This window comes from Pieris rapae, chromosome 6, assembly GCF_905147795.1.
Source record: "Pieris rapae chromosome 6, ilPieRapa1.1, whole genome shotgun sequence".
Classification (NCBI taxonomy): domain Eukaryota; kingdom Metazoa; phylum Arthropoda; class Insecta; order Lepidoptera; family Pieridae; genus Pieris; species Pieris rapae.
The window spans coordinates 1,984,309-2,002,671 of NC_059514.1; the positions used below are offsets into that span (position 1 = coordinate 1,984,309).

The 18,363-nt window shown below is 31.8% G+C and overlaps 2 protein-coding genes and 1 long non-coding RNA gene across 4 annotated transcripts; 2 read left to right on the forward strand and 1 right to left on the reverse strand.

Annotated features, from left to right (window-relative positions):
• Positions 1-2,042: 2,042 nt before the first annotated feature.
• Positions 2,043-3,331, reverse strand: LOC110997249. The gene has a single exon (XM_022265316.2). It carries the CDS (start codon positions 3,299-3,301, stop codon positions 2,096-2,098), a length of 1,206 nt encoding a protein of 401 aa, XP_022121008.2. The 5' UTR covers positions 3,302-3,331; the 3' UTR covers positions 2,043-2,095.
• A 4,377-nt stretch (positions 3,332-7,708) lies between these two features.
• Positions 7,709-12,926, forward strand: LOC110997205. The gene is made up of 3 exons (XR_002600323.2): positions 7,709-7,855; positions 11,193-11,358; positions 12,680-12,926. It is a non-coding gene; the product is annotated as an uncharacterized LOC110997205 (long non-coding RNA).
• Positions 12,927-13,780: 854 nt separating this feature from the next.
• Positions 13,781-17,831, forward strand: LOC123689302 (probable cytochrome P450 6a13). Of its 2 annotated transcripts, XM_045628736.1 has the most exons (5): positions 13,781-14,451; positions 15,174-15,379; positions 16,376-16,612; positions 16,916-17,167; positions 17,602-17,831. In XM_045628736.1, the coding sequence occupies exons 1-5, from the start codon at positions 13,805-13,807 to the stop codon at positions 17,775-17,777; spliced, it is 1,518 nt and encodes a 505-aa protein (XP_045484692.1). In that variant the 5' UTR covers positions 13,781-13,804; the 3' UTR covers positions 17,778-17,831. The 2 variants fall into 2 exon arrangements, with proteins under 2 accessions (XP_045484692.1, XP_045484693.1); XM_045628737.1 differs by lacking the exons at positions 13,781-14,451; positions 15,174-15,379 and having other exon boundaries at positions 16,274-16,612.
• The last annotated feature ends 532 nt before the right edge of the window (positions 17,832-18,363 follow it).

An 18,363-nucleotide genomic window follows, 5' to 3' on the forward strand; every position in this document is an offset into this window, starting at 1 on the left:
AACTTCCTCTGCTATTAAATCAGGATGTGATTTCAGATCACTTAAATCCACCGGAATAAAAACGATTTCTGGAGTTGAAGCTTCATCTTTGTTACCTTTTAGAGAATAACTTTCAGTTATTGTTTCTTTCTGTATCGGTGTTAAAGGGGTAGTCGTCTGGTCCTTGGTAATAAATGAGTTATTTTTTTGAACGTCCATTGCGTACAAAGTAGGATACGAAGACTGTTTGGTAGTTAAACTACTGCTTGATTCATTCAAATTATTGTTCGAAAGAAGATAAATCACGTTATTGACATCATCATTTGGGCGTTGGCGGTCTTCACTGCTGCTATTACTTGAAGGGAAACGTTCACCTTTACCTAGAATTATGATTTCCGGTTCAGCCAATCTCATTGTTACTGGCGTAGGTGTTACCGTAGAAGTAGTAGTAGAGCTACTCACACTGGCAACTGTAGTACTAACCGTTGTACTTTCAGTCACTTGTGAGGCATGTTTCGAAATATCTTTGACGACATTTTTAACCTCTTCTGCTATTAAATCTGGGTGTGATTTAAGGTCACTTATATTTACTGGTATGAACACCATTTCTGGTCCCGTTTCATTTATTTCATCATTATTACCTCTTAAGGAATAACTTTTAGTTGTTGCAGTTTTTTCTGTAGTGGATGAACTAAATGGTTGTATTACGTCTTCATTGGGCGTTGGTCTGCTATCATTATCTTGATTTTTTATTGTTGTACGATCATAGGTAGGATTAACCGAAGAACTCTCTGTTGCTTTAATTGATGGTAGCAACGTAGGATGTATCGACGTTCTTTTGTCAATAGGTTGTTGTGTAGTAGACCCAATTTTTGAAATATTTTCCTTCGTGTCATGCAGTTTGTTTACGAATGCGATAATATCACTTACTTCATCGGCAATTGCGTTCGGATTAGATTTTAACTCTTGTTCATTAATGGGAAGCAAAATTATTTCCCTTGTTTCATTTTTTGGTGCCTTGGAACTCTTGGTTGTGGTCATATTATTTAGTTGTGGTTGAACAGTAATTTTATCCTTATTTTCGTTAGGTTTTTGTGGCATCGTATTGTTGACAACATTATCTTCGGTAGTTTTGTTGTTTCTGATGTGAATAGGTCGTTGATTTTCCCAATAGGATTTCTTGGAATTTTTTTCGTATGGAGAAGGAGTAGATACCACAAAGTTTACTTTTTTCATCAGAGATTGATGGGGTACGGCGTGACCGTTTCTCAAAAGTGATGATGACGGCTCGAATTTAAGCATTAGAGGCCTTTTTGCGAGTAAATATTTATACGAAGATGGAGCAGTCATCCGAGGAAGTGGTTTGTCGGTTACCACATACTTTTTGGTGTTCTTGGGGAAAAGTGTGCTTTTTCGTACTTCAATGGGCTTCTGTGTTGTTGTAACCTTTTCTGGATTAAGGTTCACAACAGGCTTAAATCTATGAGTCCTGGGTAGTCCTTGTACTAAAGTAACCACTAGTAAAAACGCGAGGGCAATCTAAAAATATAAAAAAACAGTAAGTAAATATTTTATATTGTTAACATATATGTTTATCTATAAGTATTTTTAATCTTCAACTTACCGTTTTTGGTTTCATTGTTGTTTTTTAACTTCTTGCATTCAAAGTCACTATTGTATCTCACTAACTTAACTTTTTGTATCACTACTTTAAATCACTCAACGATATGCTGGTCAAATATTGAATGAATCAAAATTAAAAAGGGACACATTTATATAGTAACTTAATTAATGTCTTTAATCGTATATCCAAAACCTTAATGATTTCTAGCGATAGATCCTTTTGAGCCTAATGATAATTAGGATCATAATCCCTAATTATAAACAAAATCATAATTTAACCGTAAATTGCATCATTTATAAATGACCAGTTCATAATTTATTAGGACGGGAAGTGATTATAAAAATACATTATTAAATAATATATTGCTTTTTATATGTACATAAAATAAAAAGTTTATAAAGATGACTGTATGTACCCAATTAGTTATTTCAAAGGTCAACCTAACCGCTAGTTTGATAACGCAAGGGGTCAATAAACTTGTTATCATAAAAATCATATTAGTAGACCTCCAACTTCAAAATATGGCAAATAATGCACGGTATCCTTAAAATCCGGAACAGAACAGCAAAACGTATAGCCTTCAGCAGCATTATCAGGATGCCACGATAACCAACCAAATCCGCTGGTATTCCTACAAACATCCGTACAAAAAAATAACTCCCGGGCTTCACCAAAAGTATAATATGGGTTATTAATGCCCACATAAGCGATGCCTCTCTTCGTACTCGGTTCATATACGACTTTATAAAAATACTGCGGTATCGGAATAACAGGATTGTTATTTTGATCCGTGTATAGATGTAGATCGACTCGTCTTCCAAAATTATCGCTTAGCTGAGTTATACCAAATGTACCCGTGTAGATAATTGTATCATAACCAGCAGCGTGAATGTGATTCCTTAAATCAACCTCTAGAGTATTCCAATTTCCTCCATTAAAACCTGTCCATTGCGGTGCACAGTTAACATAGTGAAAAGTTGCTCGTTCAGTAAAAGCAAAGACAAAATCTGTTTTTGCAGCCAAATGTCCTCTCGATAGAAGTTGACTTTTGGTCACATATGACTCCACTAGGGGACCTACTCGCTGTGCTACGGCTGCTTTTTGACCCGGTGGGGAAAATAGCCTTTCCACAGGAATATTTTCATAATTATGATTATCCAAGAAGAACGGACGTTCAACTCTAGTTTGATAGAAAGCATTATATGGTTTTTGTGTATATTTTGAATAAATAGGATTAAAATGGACGTCATCAAAACATGATTCGTAGACAGGGTAAAATTGGTCTGCAATCGTGTATCCAACGTCTATTATGGGGTATCCTTCGTAGCATGTTCTATTTGTGGGCTTGCTATGATGGATTGGGGAAAAGGAGCATCTAAAAAACGTGAATCTAGCGAGGGAATTCAGCCAATCATCGTTTCTGAAGTTATCACAGCCTTCGCACGATATAGTCGCTACTTCACGGCGGTCTTTAATATCTGGATGATTGATAAAACCAGCTCCTTGGCAACTTAGTGTGAGAACGTCTCCAGCGTTCATTACTATGTTACCGTCATTATCGTCTGGTTCCAGAATTCGGTTGTTGCGTAAAATAACTGGGAGAGGTTCACCGAAATGTATTCTTGTATTTAACACGCATCTTTGCCCGTGTTGTATATTAAGTGCACATAAAATTAACATGTAGAATTTATGAAACATAATTTATACTTTTAAACATTATACTTGAAAATTTTTAACATACAATATTTGATGTATTTTAATATGACAGCATAGCGCTGGTATAAATGTCAAACTTTCAATCAATTTGATTGACTATGATTCCCGTGTATGTAGAATAAATTATATTTTTATTTTATTGATACATTGGTAACAGATCCACAATATACAATGTTTAATGTGACAAGCAGTCATAGGCAAACATAACATTCATCAAGGGATAATAATAATAATAATAGCCTTTATTTCAAAAAAAAAACTTTATATTTTAGGAATGTTTTATCATTTAGTTAAGTTTTGGTTTGTCCGCCGTTGGACATAGGCCAAGGGATAATACAAATATTAAAAAAACAATTAAAATTACAAAAACTAAACGGAACGATTTTAAAGTGTAAGGGGAGCAACATATAATTCCTCGCATTGATTTTTTAATTATGTTTAAAAAAATATCAGACGGTAATTGCTCATTGTCATAACAATTCTTATCCTTTGATATTCCTACGTATAATCCTATATTAGCTACGAAACTCAATTTGAAATGTTCTTCTAATTAATAGAGTATACGTAATACTGTACTTTTCATAGTCAGTAATATAAAGTTATCTTCAATTACTTCTATACTCAAAAAACAAAATAACATTATGAACATAAGAACACCGGTTACAGTGGTTAAGGCAGAAATAGTGTTTCATTTCAAACTACTATATAAAAATTATGAAACTGAGACGTGACATTTTACTATTGAGAAATCGTTATCTTGTATTGATAATTTTATCGATACCTGTCAATCTAATATTTATTTTATTAAGTACCTGATAAGTACAGTATTCATAGTAATTATTGCACATGTACTCCGGTTGCTGGAGCCGTAATTAATTGTATTTGTCGATTAAACTTTTCATCGAAATATGGCAAAGAATGCTTAAAATCCAGAATAGAACAGCAAAGCGGGATTATCAGGATACCACGATAACCAAGAAAATCCGCTGGTATTCCTACAAATATCCAAACAAAAAATTAATAAGTGTAATATGTACCGAGAATTGATTTTTTCCAGTCGATTGAATTTTTGATTTGAGATAGCCTAAACAGTCAAACCAATTCAGGTTCATAAAATAAACAGATACAAACCCATTTGGTTCGGTTATCGATTTAGGATTATTATTGCGTAGTATAAATAGTAGCTTATCAAACAATTAGACACAATACAAATGTTAATACAATACAAAAAAACGTAATTTATATAAAGCTTTCGAATGGTAATCGTCGTGAATATACCATAAGATTGTGTTTAAAACGCATAATAAATTATTGTAGTCATGTAGTCAATGCTATAAGTGGTTTAGAGGTTGAAATAATAATTTATATGAATTTTACTTTCTTTACATAATACACAAACGAGCTTGTGGGACGCCCAAAAAGGGTAGTTGTCACAGCCCATAGACACACATTTTTATTGGATGCGTTGCCGGCCTTTAAGGTAGGAGTACACTCGAATTTTGAACAGTTAGGGATCGTATCTCTGCGGGAAGACCTGGAGTCGATCCCACCGTTCGCTAAAGAAAATGCCTAGTAAAACAAACTGTGGAAGATTTCCAGCCATCAAGGTGATGTTGGTGAAATTAAACGCTAATCTTAATTTTAATAGTCATTTTTATTAATAAAAAAGATATGAGCAGTGTTGGTTTATTTAATCGATCGAGACTCTCATACGTAAATTGTGGTGCTAAATAGATTATTCTTTCGTGCGCGCATTTAACACTCGCACGTTGAAAAGCTTTGCTAGATGCAAACATTGGCTGAACAACTTCTTGTGTATTAAGAAAAAGAAAATCATCACAAAACAGATATAGAAATCTGAGTCCAAGATGAGGATGATAGTGAGGATTGTAGTGCAGCGTATTTTAAAAAAATACTTACCTGAATGATTTTTGAATTACTTTATCATATGCAATTAGTAAAGATGCATGTTAGGATGAACACAGTTGACTAAAATTAAGACGGCTTATGGCGATTTGTATCTCGCTCGTATATGTACATATTAATATTAAGTTTCTCATGTAATTTTGTTTTTGTAATGAGAAATAAAGTTCTTTAACCATTCATAATTTAAAAAGCAATAGAAATGAAACCTCTTCATATATTCTACATTATAGAAGAGTGGTGAACGTTACCACAGGACTTCTTAATACCTATTATAGGCACCAGTTCTCACAGAAGTGGTTATGTATACATAACATGTAAAATGCAATATTGTGGAGAGGCAAATAAACGTTATTATTATTTATATCTATTTAATCTCTTATCATAAAATCAAAACTGATAATTGACGACCTCATTTTTTCTTTTTTAGATAAAACTTAGATAGATCATAATAATAACGGAATGATTGCAAATAGAAATTCCACTCGTATCACCTCGACGTCCGCCGTTCCACAACTGCGCGTTTTTCAAGGCAGTCTTTGCCGCGCACCACCACCTTATGGAACCAGCTGCTCACTTAAGTATTTCCAAACCAATTCGACTTAGGGTACTTCAAGAAAAGAGCGTACAAATTCTTGAAAGGTCGGCAACACACTCGCGAGCCCTCTAGCATCGAGAGTGTCCATGGGCGGCAGTATCACTTAATATCAGGTGAGCCTCCTGCCCGTTTGCCCCCTGTTCTATAAAAAAAAAACTCTGTTATTTAAATAATACACAGGAACAGATAGTACACAAGAACATAGTCTTAGTAGATACTTAAAATCCTTTTTTTTTATTTAATTCGTTTAATAAAAAAAAGCATTTTAAGTCACTACACACACACACTTATCTTCTAGGTAGACCTACGAACATAATGATAAATAATGTCTTCTTCAAAGCATTATGTATCCTCGAATTTTCAGTCATGCTTTATAAATCCCTAAAAAAATATAAATCGTTCATCAAATAGTAGATATTTCAATGTCAAAACAATTAGGTACTAATCAGTATTAATTAAAGCAACAATCACGGAAATAAGGACCGTACTAAAATAATTACCGTTTGTTGAATTGTTCCATGAACTGTCGGTGACCTCTGTATTATCATACGTATAATGGCATTATTATTTGTGGAACTGTGACAAACGATAGTTTTTATCAGTACGAGATTTTGAATGGAAACTATGAATCGTATATTGGAATAGGTGTCTATAGATGGTATCACTTCATGTAACATGGCCCAGCCTATTTTGTTTCTTTAAAAAAATATGAAAAAGTGCTCAGTCGCTGATTACAGATTTAAGTTGGTGCCTGGTAGATGGTACCGGTGACCCCAGAGCTTGGCTTTCCTAGCTCAACGAATAATTGTCGCATTACAACGAGGAAATGCTGCAATGAGTCTCGGAATCGGCTGCAATGAGTTTCATGGATTCATTCATTCATTTCAGGAATCATTTCTAGAAAATATAATTTATTCGTGTTTTAACACACTCATGATTATTTTCTTTAAATAACCAGTGCATATGTTTTTATTATTCTGTCGGTAAGATCGAAAAATATTATTCGTACTTAAATATATTTAAAAAAAAACACATTTTATAAAAAAAAGTACCAGGTCATCCAGGTTCTAGATATTAAGGTTTGGAAAAAATTTGATCCGAAATCAAATAGTTCTAAATAATTTAATTCCATATTTTTGTAGAAATTACATCAACATTTTACATAATTAGAATTAAGTACTTGCTGAAGGTTGTGGAATAAACAGAAAAACTATCGCTACATGAATAACCCTTTAGTACAAAGTTCCACAATATTACATTAGCCAAATGGATTAAAGCCTAAAGAAATACTATTAATGTATTGTGTAATAAGTATTGTGTAATAAATCTTCACCTAACGTTTGAATTGTTATTTAATTTAATTTGACAGTCATTTTGTGTACTACTAACAACGCTATTTACAATTATCATAATTATATAAACCCTCTCCAACGCAAATAAACGTTTTTGTAAACAATTTAATCATTTGAAATATGTCTCTTTTCATCACAGTGTAAGCACAATTTGATAGAAAGAGTACAAAGTTTACTTTAGTTACAATACCATTAGATTTATTCTGTGGTCAGCGTCACCTTCACTCAAAAACGTTCAAGGGCTAAATAAAACCTGTGTGTCTTTGTTTTTAAATGTTAAAAACGGAAGAGAAGAACTGGCTATAAACTATCCGCCACTCTTTTAATCGCCAAGTATTTTTATGGTTGGTTGGTTATAATAATAATGGTTGCCATTATTATTACACCATGTTCCATATGAGATCTTGCGTAATCAAGAATAATAAAATAAATTAAAAACAAAGATTTGTCTTCTATCAGCATCAAAAATTATCCTGGGAATTGTTTTCGTAATAATTTAAATTAAACTCTAACACGTCGTGAGAAATATAAACGCTCTATACGAAAATCCTGTTTACGGATTTTAAAATATACGAGATGAATCTTTTTTTACTCAGTTGGAATAAAGACGTGTGAGACGGTAGTTGAGTGATGTGAGTTGTGCCGACGATGCATTTGACAATCGTGAGTAGTGTTTTCTGCGGAAAATATTTTTTTTAATTCAATATTAAAATTATGGACTAAACTTTGATTTAATATGAAATGGTATAAAGATCACCAAGGCATGGTTTTGGCAAATTTGACTATAAAACCTAAGAATTTTAATCTTTAAAAAAAATTTTTTTCATGTACATATAATTTATGATTGCCTAATTAAACATTTAATTGAACATAATTCTGACGTCTGTGTCACAAAAAGTAAAATTTTATACATTATTTACTGACGTACAGAATACATATTTTTTTTTGAGAACAATAATAATTCATTGGTCTTCATGACACTGTCATTGAAGTATGTATTTGGACTTACAAAAATATTGTTTAAGGCAAAATGTGAAAATCTAATAGGTTTTTGATGTACAGTTCGCGTATTCTATATACAGAGTATATATATACTCTGCAACCATTTTAAAAACATTCAAGCTATAGCTTTTTTAAAGTCGATGAATGTTTTTAAAAGGGTTAAAGGGCTCGTATTTTTAACACTTATTGTATTCGTTGAATCTTATTTCAAGAATAATCTTAGCTGTTGTATAATTATATTTCTTAATGATTTGCCAATTTCGTCAATTCGAATTCCAAAACTCCACAAATTGCTACAAATAAAACCGATTGATGTCGAAGTAAAAACACTACCAGAGACACTATCAATATTAACTAATGAGGATTGAGGAATTTGTACGTTTATCTAAAAGGGATGTGTTATTTGTGTCATTTAAAAATAGCATGTTTATTTTGTCAGAGATTCTACAAAAGTCTCTCAAGCGATATATTTTGTAGTATTTTACTTTCGTCATTCTATGCAGGCCAAAAAAGTTCCTACTCCTGCTTTGCACCAAACTCACTTTATTTGCACAATAATAATACCTAACGGGTGCTACTTGTGGTGACTGGTCGTACTTGAATTCGTGTATGTGGTGATATTAGTTGTTTCTACTATGTATTTGCGTGTTGTTCCTCTTGATTACGCAAGATCTCATATGGAACATGGTGTAATAGCATGGTGTAATAATAATGGCAACCATTATTATTATAACCAACCAACCATAAAAATACTTGGCGATTAAAAAGAGTGGCGGAGAGTTTATTGCCAGTTCTTCTCTTCCGTTCTACGCCCTTGATTTGAGAACTGGTAGTTAAAATTTTCATAAGTGTACATTATGTTACCAACATGAAGAAATGATTTTTGAATTTTGAATTTTAACTATTAACTTATTTATTTAGTTAGTAGGTATGTTAGTCTTGGTTATTAAACCGAACAAAGTTTCCTATAATATAATATTTTATAACAGGGCAGGCTGTCCCTTTTATAAAATATACCCTGTTATAATTATACCAATACCAACACGTTGACAAGCGGGGTCAATGAATACCTTATGATTCCTCATACAATGAACAGTACGATAATTGGGACTTATCAACGGCACGTGTAAGATACACAAGGATCATTATTATATTAAGACAATGATTAAGGAAAGATAGATCTAGAAAATCCCGGAAAAGCTAATCAAAAAGCTACATATGTTGGTTTGTAGCTACTTAAAAGGCTAAGTCAAAAAATCATATTATATTATTCTGTTAAACATTCAAATTAATTAGGATTGTCCTAGCGCTATAAGGCTTTTTAGGGGAATATCAAAAAGGATAGGCGACTTCACAGGAGAACGAAGAGCTGGCAGCTACCTCGCACAAAGAATTAGTCTAGCTATTCAAAGGGGGAACGCTGCCAGTATCTTCGGAACCTTACCAAATACAATAAAATAAAACAAAAATGTCTGTTTTCATATACGTTAACAAGTATACTTATAACCGTCAAAAAAAATTTAATTAGTTGTGAATTTTATTTTAGTATTTTAGAATTATTTAACCTAATTCTATGTACTTCATAATTCAAGTAAAAATAAGAGATTTGATGAAAGTAATTATCATCTCATTAAACAAATTATACTTTCTCCGTTAGAAACTTTTTGATCACTCACGTGCAGCTTACATTAACAACAATTATAGGATATACTCAAAAAAGTAACTAGATTATTTACTAAATAAATAAAAATATTATAAAATACACAAGAATTGTGTATAAAACCATGCCTCATATACGCATGTCAAACCTGGTCACTCACTGATAAACAAGAAAACAAACTTAGAGTATGTAAGAATTGTATCGAAAGGAGTGTTCTAGGCCTGAAATTGAAAGATAGAGTAAAACTAGAAGAAATAAAGGACATGAAAAAGTTTAGAACCGCTGTTAGTTCTAGTAAAAGATTAAATGGAAATGGACAGGACACATTATGAGAGAAGATAACTGGATGAAGAAAGTGACTGAATGGCTTCCTCGCAATTACAAAAGAATTGAGGTAGACAAATGAAAATATGGAAAGATTTGCAAAGAGTAGCTGGTCTTCATTAGATGCGTAAAGCTCGAAACAGAGAAGAGTGGAAGCCCTTGAAGGAGGCCTATATCCAAGGACAAGCTGTAAAAATGAAATCAACCGGCTTGTCATTTAATTACTAGTATTTTTTAGTCACACATTTATATACCTAATATGTAAATACAGGCTTTTACTATTATTATTATTAATACACATGCATTTTGTATATGTCTAGTGCAACAAGTTTACATCAAAAGCGATTCAACAATCCAGTACATGATATTAGATTAAAATACAGAATGAAATATAAAATGTCCAAAAATATCAAAGGTTATGATATTTTTTTTATTCTAAATACAGCTGTTAAAAGGTAGCAGACGAATATAAATATCAATTATTATGATAATATAGTATGTAGTATTTAAAATTTTCTTATTCTACATTGTAATAATAATATATAAAAATTAATAAATAGGAATTTAAAACAAATTTAAAAAGTTTGGTTCCTCCAGCATTTTAATTTATATTTGTTGTGTATTACAAAACTTAAATACTTTGATATATAATCTTATTTACTAGTTTATTATAATAAAAATAAATAAATCATTCTAGTTTCATTTCTTCATTTAAATGAAATATCGTTACAATTTTTTGTCAGTACCTAATATTTGTAGTATTATAGGCGTCATAATGATGTAAATCGAGTGTAAACATTCATAAAAACAAATAATTACAGATTTTTTATAATATATACTAGGTACATGCTTCTATGGCCAATTTTATTGGGTTGCTAATGCAAATAATAATAATAATTAAGTCCTTATTCATTTTAAGTAGGTACATTTTCTTTCCTAGGTGTAAGGATTTGGAAACCCTTTTAAGTAAAAAATACCTGTGACTCTCAATCTCACTCATGTTTTGTTTTTCAGGCAATGTGGATGTTTTGTCTGCTCCTATTGACACATACCGCCCTGGCATACGTTTTACCAAACAATTCTGAGGATATATCGAATAGCACGCAGCATTCAGATGACTATATGAAATACAGTTATCTAATAACAACATATTTGTAATATTTACTTTTATGTGCTAATTGTAAGTACAACACGTTAAACGCGAGTTTTAGTCGTTAACATGGAATTACTTTACCAATCACTTAGTTTTTATCTAAAAGATTTTTTCAAAAGAATTATAACGAACATAATGATGCATTTATCTGAACAAATAAATAAATAACAATAATAATAACTGACTTCAAACACCGCAGAGTTGGAGGTTATACTGATATCTAACATGTTAAACATTAATACACATTACACTCACTCATTCAGTGATTCCTGATACACTACGCGTAATGCTTTTTTTTAATAATTGGTAGAATTTGCTTAAAAATTCTACCAATTTTTAAAAAAATAGTTTTAAAAAATTCAAAATTGTTGTTCTACCTGACACAGTAGTTTTTACTTAAAATGGTATCCAAATCTTACACTTATGTTTGCACACAGTGGTTGCAATGAAAGTAATACATACAAAAAAGATAACCTTTGAATTTATGGATTTAAAAGAGAAAACATAAAAATATATTTTTTAAAGAGAACACATATTTTTATGGACCACATATTTCAGCTATTTCCGAGCCAATACGACTTAGAGGCCTTTAAGAGAAGAACATACCGTAAAGGCCGGCAACGTAAACCTGCTGGTGTTGCGTGTCCATGGGCGACGATACACACGTCTTAACTATAATTAAACTGCCTATGCCTCCTATTCTATATCCAAAAATATTCTTTAACCAATGATAAAAATAGTAATTATATTCATATGTCTTAATAAATTATTTAAAATTATCATGGCCTGTCATATACACCGAACTCACCCGTATGTATATGTATAATCTCTAAAAACCTTAACATATTATAATAAGCATACCATTGTATATTGCATACCAATTTTCAGATCTAGCTTAAATAATAATTCAATTTTAACGATATTTGTATTTAAAGGCTGGCAACACACTTGTGAACGTTCTGGCAATGTACTCATATTGCCAGAACTCTGTGGGCGGTGGTATCAATTAACATCAGATGAGCCTCTGATTCATGATGGCGGAAAATCTAAAGAAGTTGAAATATCAAAAAATCCAAATTCAAATTCGAATTAATCGGAAAGGTTTTATGTAAATTAGCATTTATGGCCAGACTAGTTATTATATTGGAGATTTCTTCTTCCTATTCGTAATCTTCAATTCTAAAGTACGTTCCTATTTTAATAGCCCTAACCGATGCGCCGATACCTGCATCCACATTTTCAAATTGGCTTATGGAATTAGAGAGATGTTCCCTACCCATAATTGTCTTAATTTGGTCTGACAGTATAGGTTTCTAATATTATAATAAAATCATTTTTTTTATTTCAGAGGGAACGCGGACCAAGCTTTTTAGATTGCGAAGTGAAATACGCATCTCTGACGGACTCGTCAAGCAATGTTACAATTATGCATTTACAAACTGATGGTTATATTAACTCTATAGCATTTTATACATATTTACAAATGATGTCTTTTTGGACTAAATAACTATACGAAATAATTAGTTATTTCAGTGATAAAGCAATAATTTTTATACAAATAGCTTTAAGATAAATAAATAAAATATGTTTATGTATTGGGCCTATAATTTACCGCCTCCAACAGTTTACGCTGAACGATTTATAATAATTTCAGCGTTGTAAAAAAAATTGCTATTATGAAGAAAACAATGTCCCTACCACCCCTGATGTTGAGCTCAGTCGATCGATTTCGTTCTGCCTGTATCTTGTCCACTTTTTGGGTCTAATTCTGGTTTTGTTCATCGTACAAGCGAGTGTTAAATATAAAGACAATGGTGCACAGGATCAAACCATCAGAAAATCACACTCTTACCCACTAGGTCAACACTGCTCGCTATAACAGGCGACAGAAAATAAATCAGAAAATCATGAAATCTTTTCTGCCTTTTGTACCTTGACAACTTTTTGGGTATAATTCTGGTTTTGTATGTCGTACCAGCGAGTGTTAAATATAAAGAGAATGGTGCACAGGATCAAGCCGTCAGAAAATCACACTCTTATCCACTAGGTCAACACTGATCGATATAACAGGCAACTGAAAATAAATCAGAAAATCATGAAATCTTTTCTGCCTTTTATACCTTGACAACTTTTTTTAGAAAAGGGAGAGAGCGATTGAGGCCGATTGAGAAACGCTTTTGTTGTACTGTGATTTTTGTATCATATCATAAATAAATGAAATAAGTACGTAAACTTTACAGAAAATGTATCTTGTTTTTATTTATTGTTATTCATATTTTTATAAATAAATAATGTTGGTATTCTAACAAAATTTGATAGAGGAAGCAATAAACTTTTCCAACATAAAATTAAACATAAATCATAATTTTTTGCGCAAGAATACTACGCAAATTGTTCATAATTGAAGATATATATAACATTGGTTTGCAGCTATGGTCTAGTTATAATCATAGAGGCACAGGAGATAGCTACGATGGTTTTCATATTACTTACATTGGTTACAATTTTCTTCGCTTTTTACGCGTGGTTTCAGTATAAATTTTCTTATTGGGCTAGAAGAGGTGTTAAAGGACCAAAGCCAACATTTCCTTTCGGGAATATGCGCGATGTTATTTTACGAAGGAAGCAATTGTTTCAACCCTACTGTGACAGCTACAACACATACAAACACTTACCATATGTAGGCCTATACTCCTTTAGTATTCCAGTGTTGTGCATCAATGATCCTAATTTAGCAAAAAATATTCTAATCAAGGATTACGACTATTTTCAATCTCATGGAATATTTACCAGCTCAGTTGGGGATCCGTTCGGTGGCCATATTTTTAATATACACGGCGACAAATGGAGAGCCCATCGCGCGAAATTATCGCCAGCTTTCACATTGGGAAAATTGAAGTCGTTCTTCCCGTTTGTAGATAAAATATCTAATGAAGGGTTACAGTATGCGGATATGATGTATGAGAAAGGGCAAGTTATTAACTTTTCGGATTTCTACTCAACATATGCGATGGAAAACATTAGCAGTATCGGTTTTGGCGTTCAGAACAACGGTTTTAAATCGAACACGGAGTTTCATAAGCGTGGACGTCAGTTCTTTGAATACACTTCGATTTATTGGTAAGTGAAATGTTTTATAAGTAATTTATTTTTACTTTAATACGATATTTCCCCTTGGTAGCTGTGTGCTGCGATATTGTGGGCTACTCGAATGTGAGGAACCTGCTAGGATCTGGGCCATTTTAAGTTTAAATGTTATTTTCAGGCTTGTATTTCCTTTCTATAACACATTTTCATAAATGTCTGATTGTCCATATTTTCAAATGATTGAGAGAAAAATAAAGTAAATAATTATGTTACTTAAGTTTATTAGTAGAAAATGTTGTTTTATTAATAATAATAGTAGTCACAGCTTTTCGTTCTTATTATACATGAATTGCGAGATATAAAACAAGCTATATTATCTGTGTAATGTTAGATATTCGAGAAATAAAACTATAATGAATTAAACTTTTGAAAATTATAATTTATTTATTTTAAAAAGGACGCGCTGATACGGGCAAACGTAGCATGCTTTGTACTTAACAATTATTAATTAATAGAATATTAAAAAAACTTTAAATATTTGATTATAAGCAAGAAATGTTTTGAATGAAGGACAATAATTATTGCTACACATATATTGACTAGCAGATGTGTACCTAGGAGTAGCAGAGTCTAGGAAAAGGAATGGCACAGCGTATATAATGGTATAATTCCATGCACATAAATGTTTATGCCGTGACAATAATACTTTTAAAGAATTTTCAAAGAATTATTTAACGTTTGTATAATTTTTACAGGACAGTAATACGTGCGATTGCATTTTTCGCTCCGGAGGCTTTCGATGCACTGAGAATAAACCGTACCGATCCTGGAATAAACAAATTCTTTTATAATCTAGTAAAGGACTCTGTGGACTATCGCAAACGAAACAGTTATCGTCGCAATGATTTTCTTCAGACACTGATTGATATAAAAGACAGGGATACACTGCCTGCAGTGTCAGGTATGATCTTTATTTATTAATTCAAGTTTAACACATCATAATACTATATCTACGATATGTTACAAGCTCTTTTTAATATATAACCTTTTGGTAAATATAAATGCTACATGGTAAATATAAAAGGTAATAAATAAAGAACCAGCAATTTTTGTAAAGCAGAAAAAGTAAGTAAAAAATTTAAAATTCGTTCTGTAATACTATTTCGTGTTAGGTATCGATCCTACTATTCATGAAATATAAGTAATTTCATCATTTTAACTAAAGAACTCATTTGTGTCTGGTAAAACGATAATAATGATATAGGAGTACTTTTTTATTGTATATTATTAAACACACTAAAAGTACAGAAAGTACCAAAAACCCAAAAAACCTTACAACACCGACACCACAGTACAAATTTAAATTCCTAATAAACTAAAGTTAGTAAAAAAATACAAAAAAAACAAACTGATGGCTTAAATAAAAATTTTTATATGTTGTTTAGTTAAAATCTTTTGATTTTCATCTTTTAATGAAGCTAATTGACAAATTGTTAGCATGGGAGTTAAAGTTTTTAGTGTTCTCTTGTTTCGTCAATCTTTCTAAAAACCTCGGTCAACGTATAAAACAATGATAATAAAAAGCCCGTTTAATTGACATTACAAGTAGTATGTACTATTAAATTTATGGTATCCGTACAGTTGTCTTAAAGTCCACCTTTTATATGTGCACTATATGTCCCGTCCGCGGTCACTTGTTTTTAGATTAATCAATTTAAATACAATTTATACTTATGCATGTCAAATTCACGCCATCTTACTATCTTGTAGCGGCACCTCGTGAAGGCATATGTAATAATAATTATTATTTATTTATTTTTCTCCCATATACATAAACAATAAATAAGATTACAGTTGTGACGGTATTGGGAAACTGGTTTCCACGTAATCTAGCTAGATTTCTGGTGAAACAAGAAGGTAAGATGAGTCTGGTGACAGCAACTAAAGCTCTTTTCAGGAACGGAAGAATATAGATTTACTTTCAATGACATCATAGCGAATACGTTGCTCTATATGTTAGCTGGCTATGAGACATCGGCTGCGACGGGCATGTTTGCAGCATACGAATTGGCGAAAAACCCGGCTGTTCAGGCCAAAGCCAGAGAAGAGGTAATCAGTGTCCTCGCAAAATATAATAACGAATGGACGTATGAAGCACAGAATGACATGACGTATATAACCATGGTACTTGAAGGTAAAATACGATATGTTTATAAAAATAATAATACTTTATATTTTTCTTTTTTTTTATTGTATACTGTTTAGATTATAATTATGTGTAATTTCGATTACTCATATTATTGTAAGTAATTAGAATTTGATGATTTTTTGAAAGAAACTGCCTGCGTTCAATTTCAATTCTTCATTTTCGCAGTTGACAAACCATTTAACGCTATTGGCACTAGTTACACGCACAAGTGCTACGTGTAAATTTGTTTTTTTTTTTTAATTTCTATTAGTTTTAAGTTCTTAAATCGTTGTTTCAATAAATTTTCAGAAACGATGAGAAAATATCCACCAATGCGCGCTCTGTTCCGGAGATGTAATAAAGATTTCAAAGTACCTGACAGTGATTTCATTATAGAAAACGGTACATTACTATTTATACCCATTCAAGCATTACAGATGGACCCTGATATTTTTGAAAATCCAGAGCAATTCGACCCAGAGCGATTCGCAACGGAGAAGAAAGCTAAGATGCACCCGTGTCATTGGATGCCGTTTGGGGAGGGACCAAAGAAATGCTTAGGTAATAAGATTAAGTACAATAATAATGCATAATAGTTAATAATACCGACTTTATTATTAATAGTGATATATATATAGTCATGTCAGTCACGATGAAAGGCTTACGGTTTGGAAATGTTCAATGCCTTAATAAATATTTTAATAAGAATCGTTTTAATACGATTTTTTTTCAATTTTCGATAGTATATACCATATATTTAGGAAATCTTAATATAATGCTAATAGAAAACATTTTTATCACAGCGAAAAATAATTTGACAGATAACAAACAGATTTGACAGATGAGTAGGGCTTAACATGCCCTGTCGATGGTGTCGGCGATTCTTTTCAATATAAAGTGATAAAATTTATTACCTACTCTCCTATACTACCTATACTCAAATACTGTACCCTAAATACTAAAGACGGCAAATTACTTCAGCATTTTTCTTTCAGGTATGCGTCAAGGCTACATACAAGCTAAAATGTTGTTGGTGAAATTACTTACCAAATATGAACTATCATTGGACGAAAAAACAGAAGACCCAATTCGAATCAAGACAACATCGTTTTCTTGCGCACCTGATAATGGGATTTGGATCAATTTAAAAAAAATTGACAATTTTTCTTGAAATTAAACAAAAATGGATGTTAAAAGCGAGTAAAGTATTTAGTACCGTATGAAAATACTGATAATGAATTTAAAATATTTTTTTCATATAAATTGTTTTTTTTCTAATGTATTGTAATGTAATGTAATGTATAATAATATTAATGTTAAATAAAACTTTCGACATTCGACATCGATTTTTAATTTTTGGATTAATGAAAGTAGACTAAGTCTCCAACTAATATTTTTATTGAATTTTGTGTCTTTGAAAGTACGACATAAATAATACTTAACAATCATTAAGATTATATACACATATTAAATAAACAAACTCTGACAAAAACAAACAAAATAGCGTCGAGCACTGGTACAAATGAATAATAGTGTATACACTATACGGTCCGGCGCCGCCATATTGTCCTTCGCTGCTATGAGCGCCTTTCATTTTATCCCTACACCGCGGCCGACCGTCACGCGACATGCGCCACACAGACCATAAAGTTTGAGACGATGTAATAAAAGTTTGACTGAATAAAAATATAATTATGAAGATAACTTTTGTACGTTACAAAAATTTTAAATCTTACACTATGAAAAGAAGGATGTAC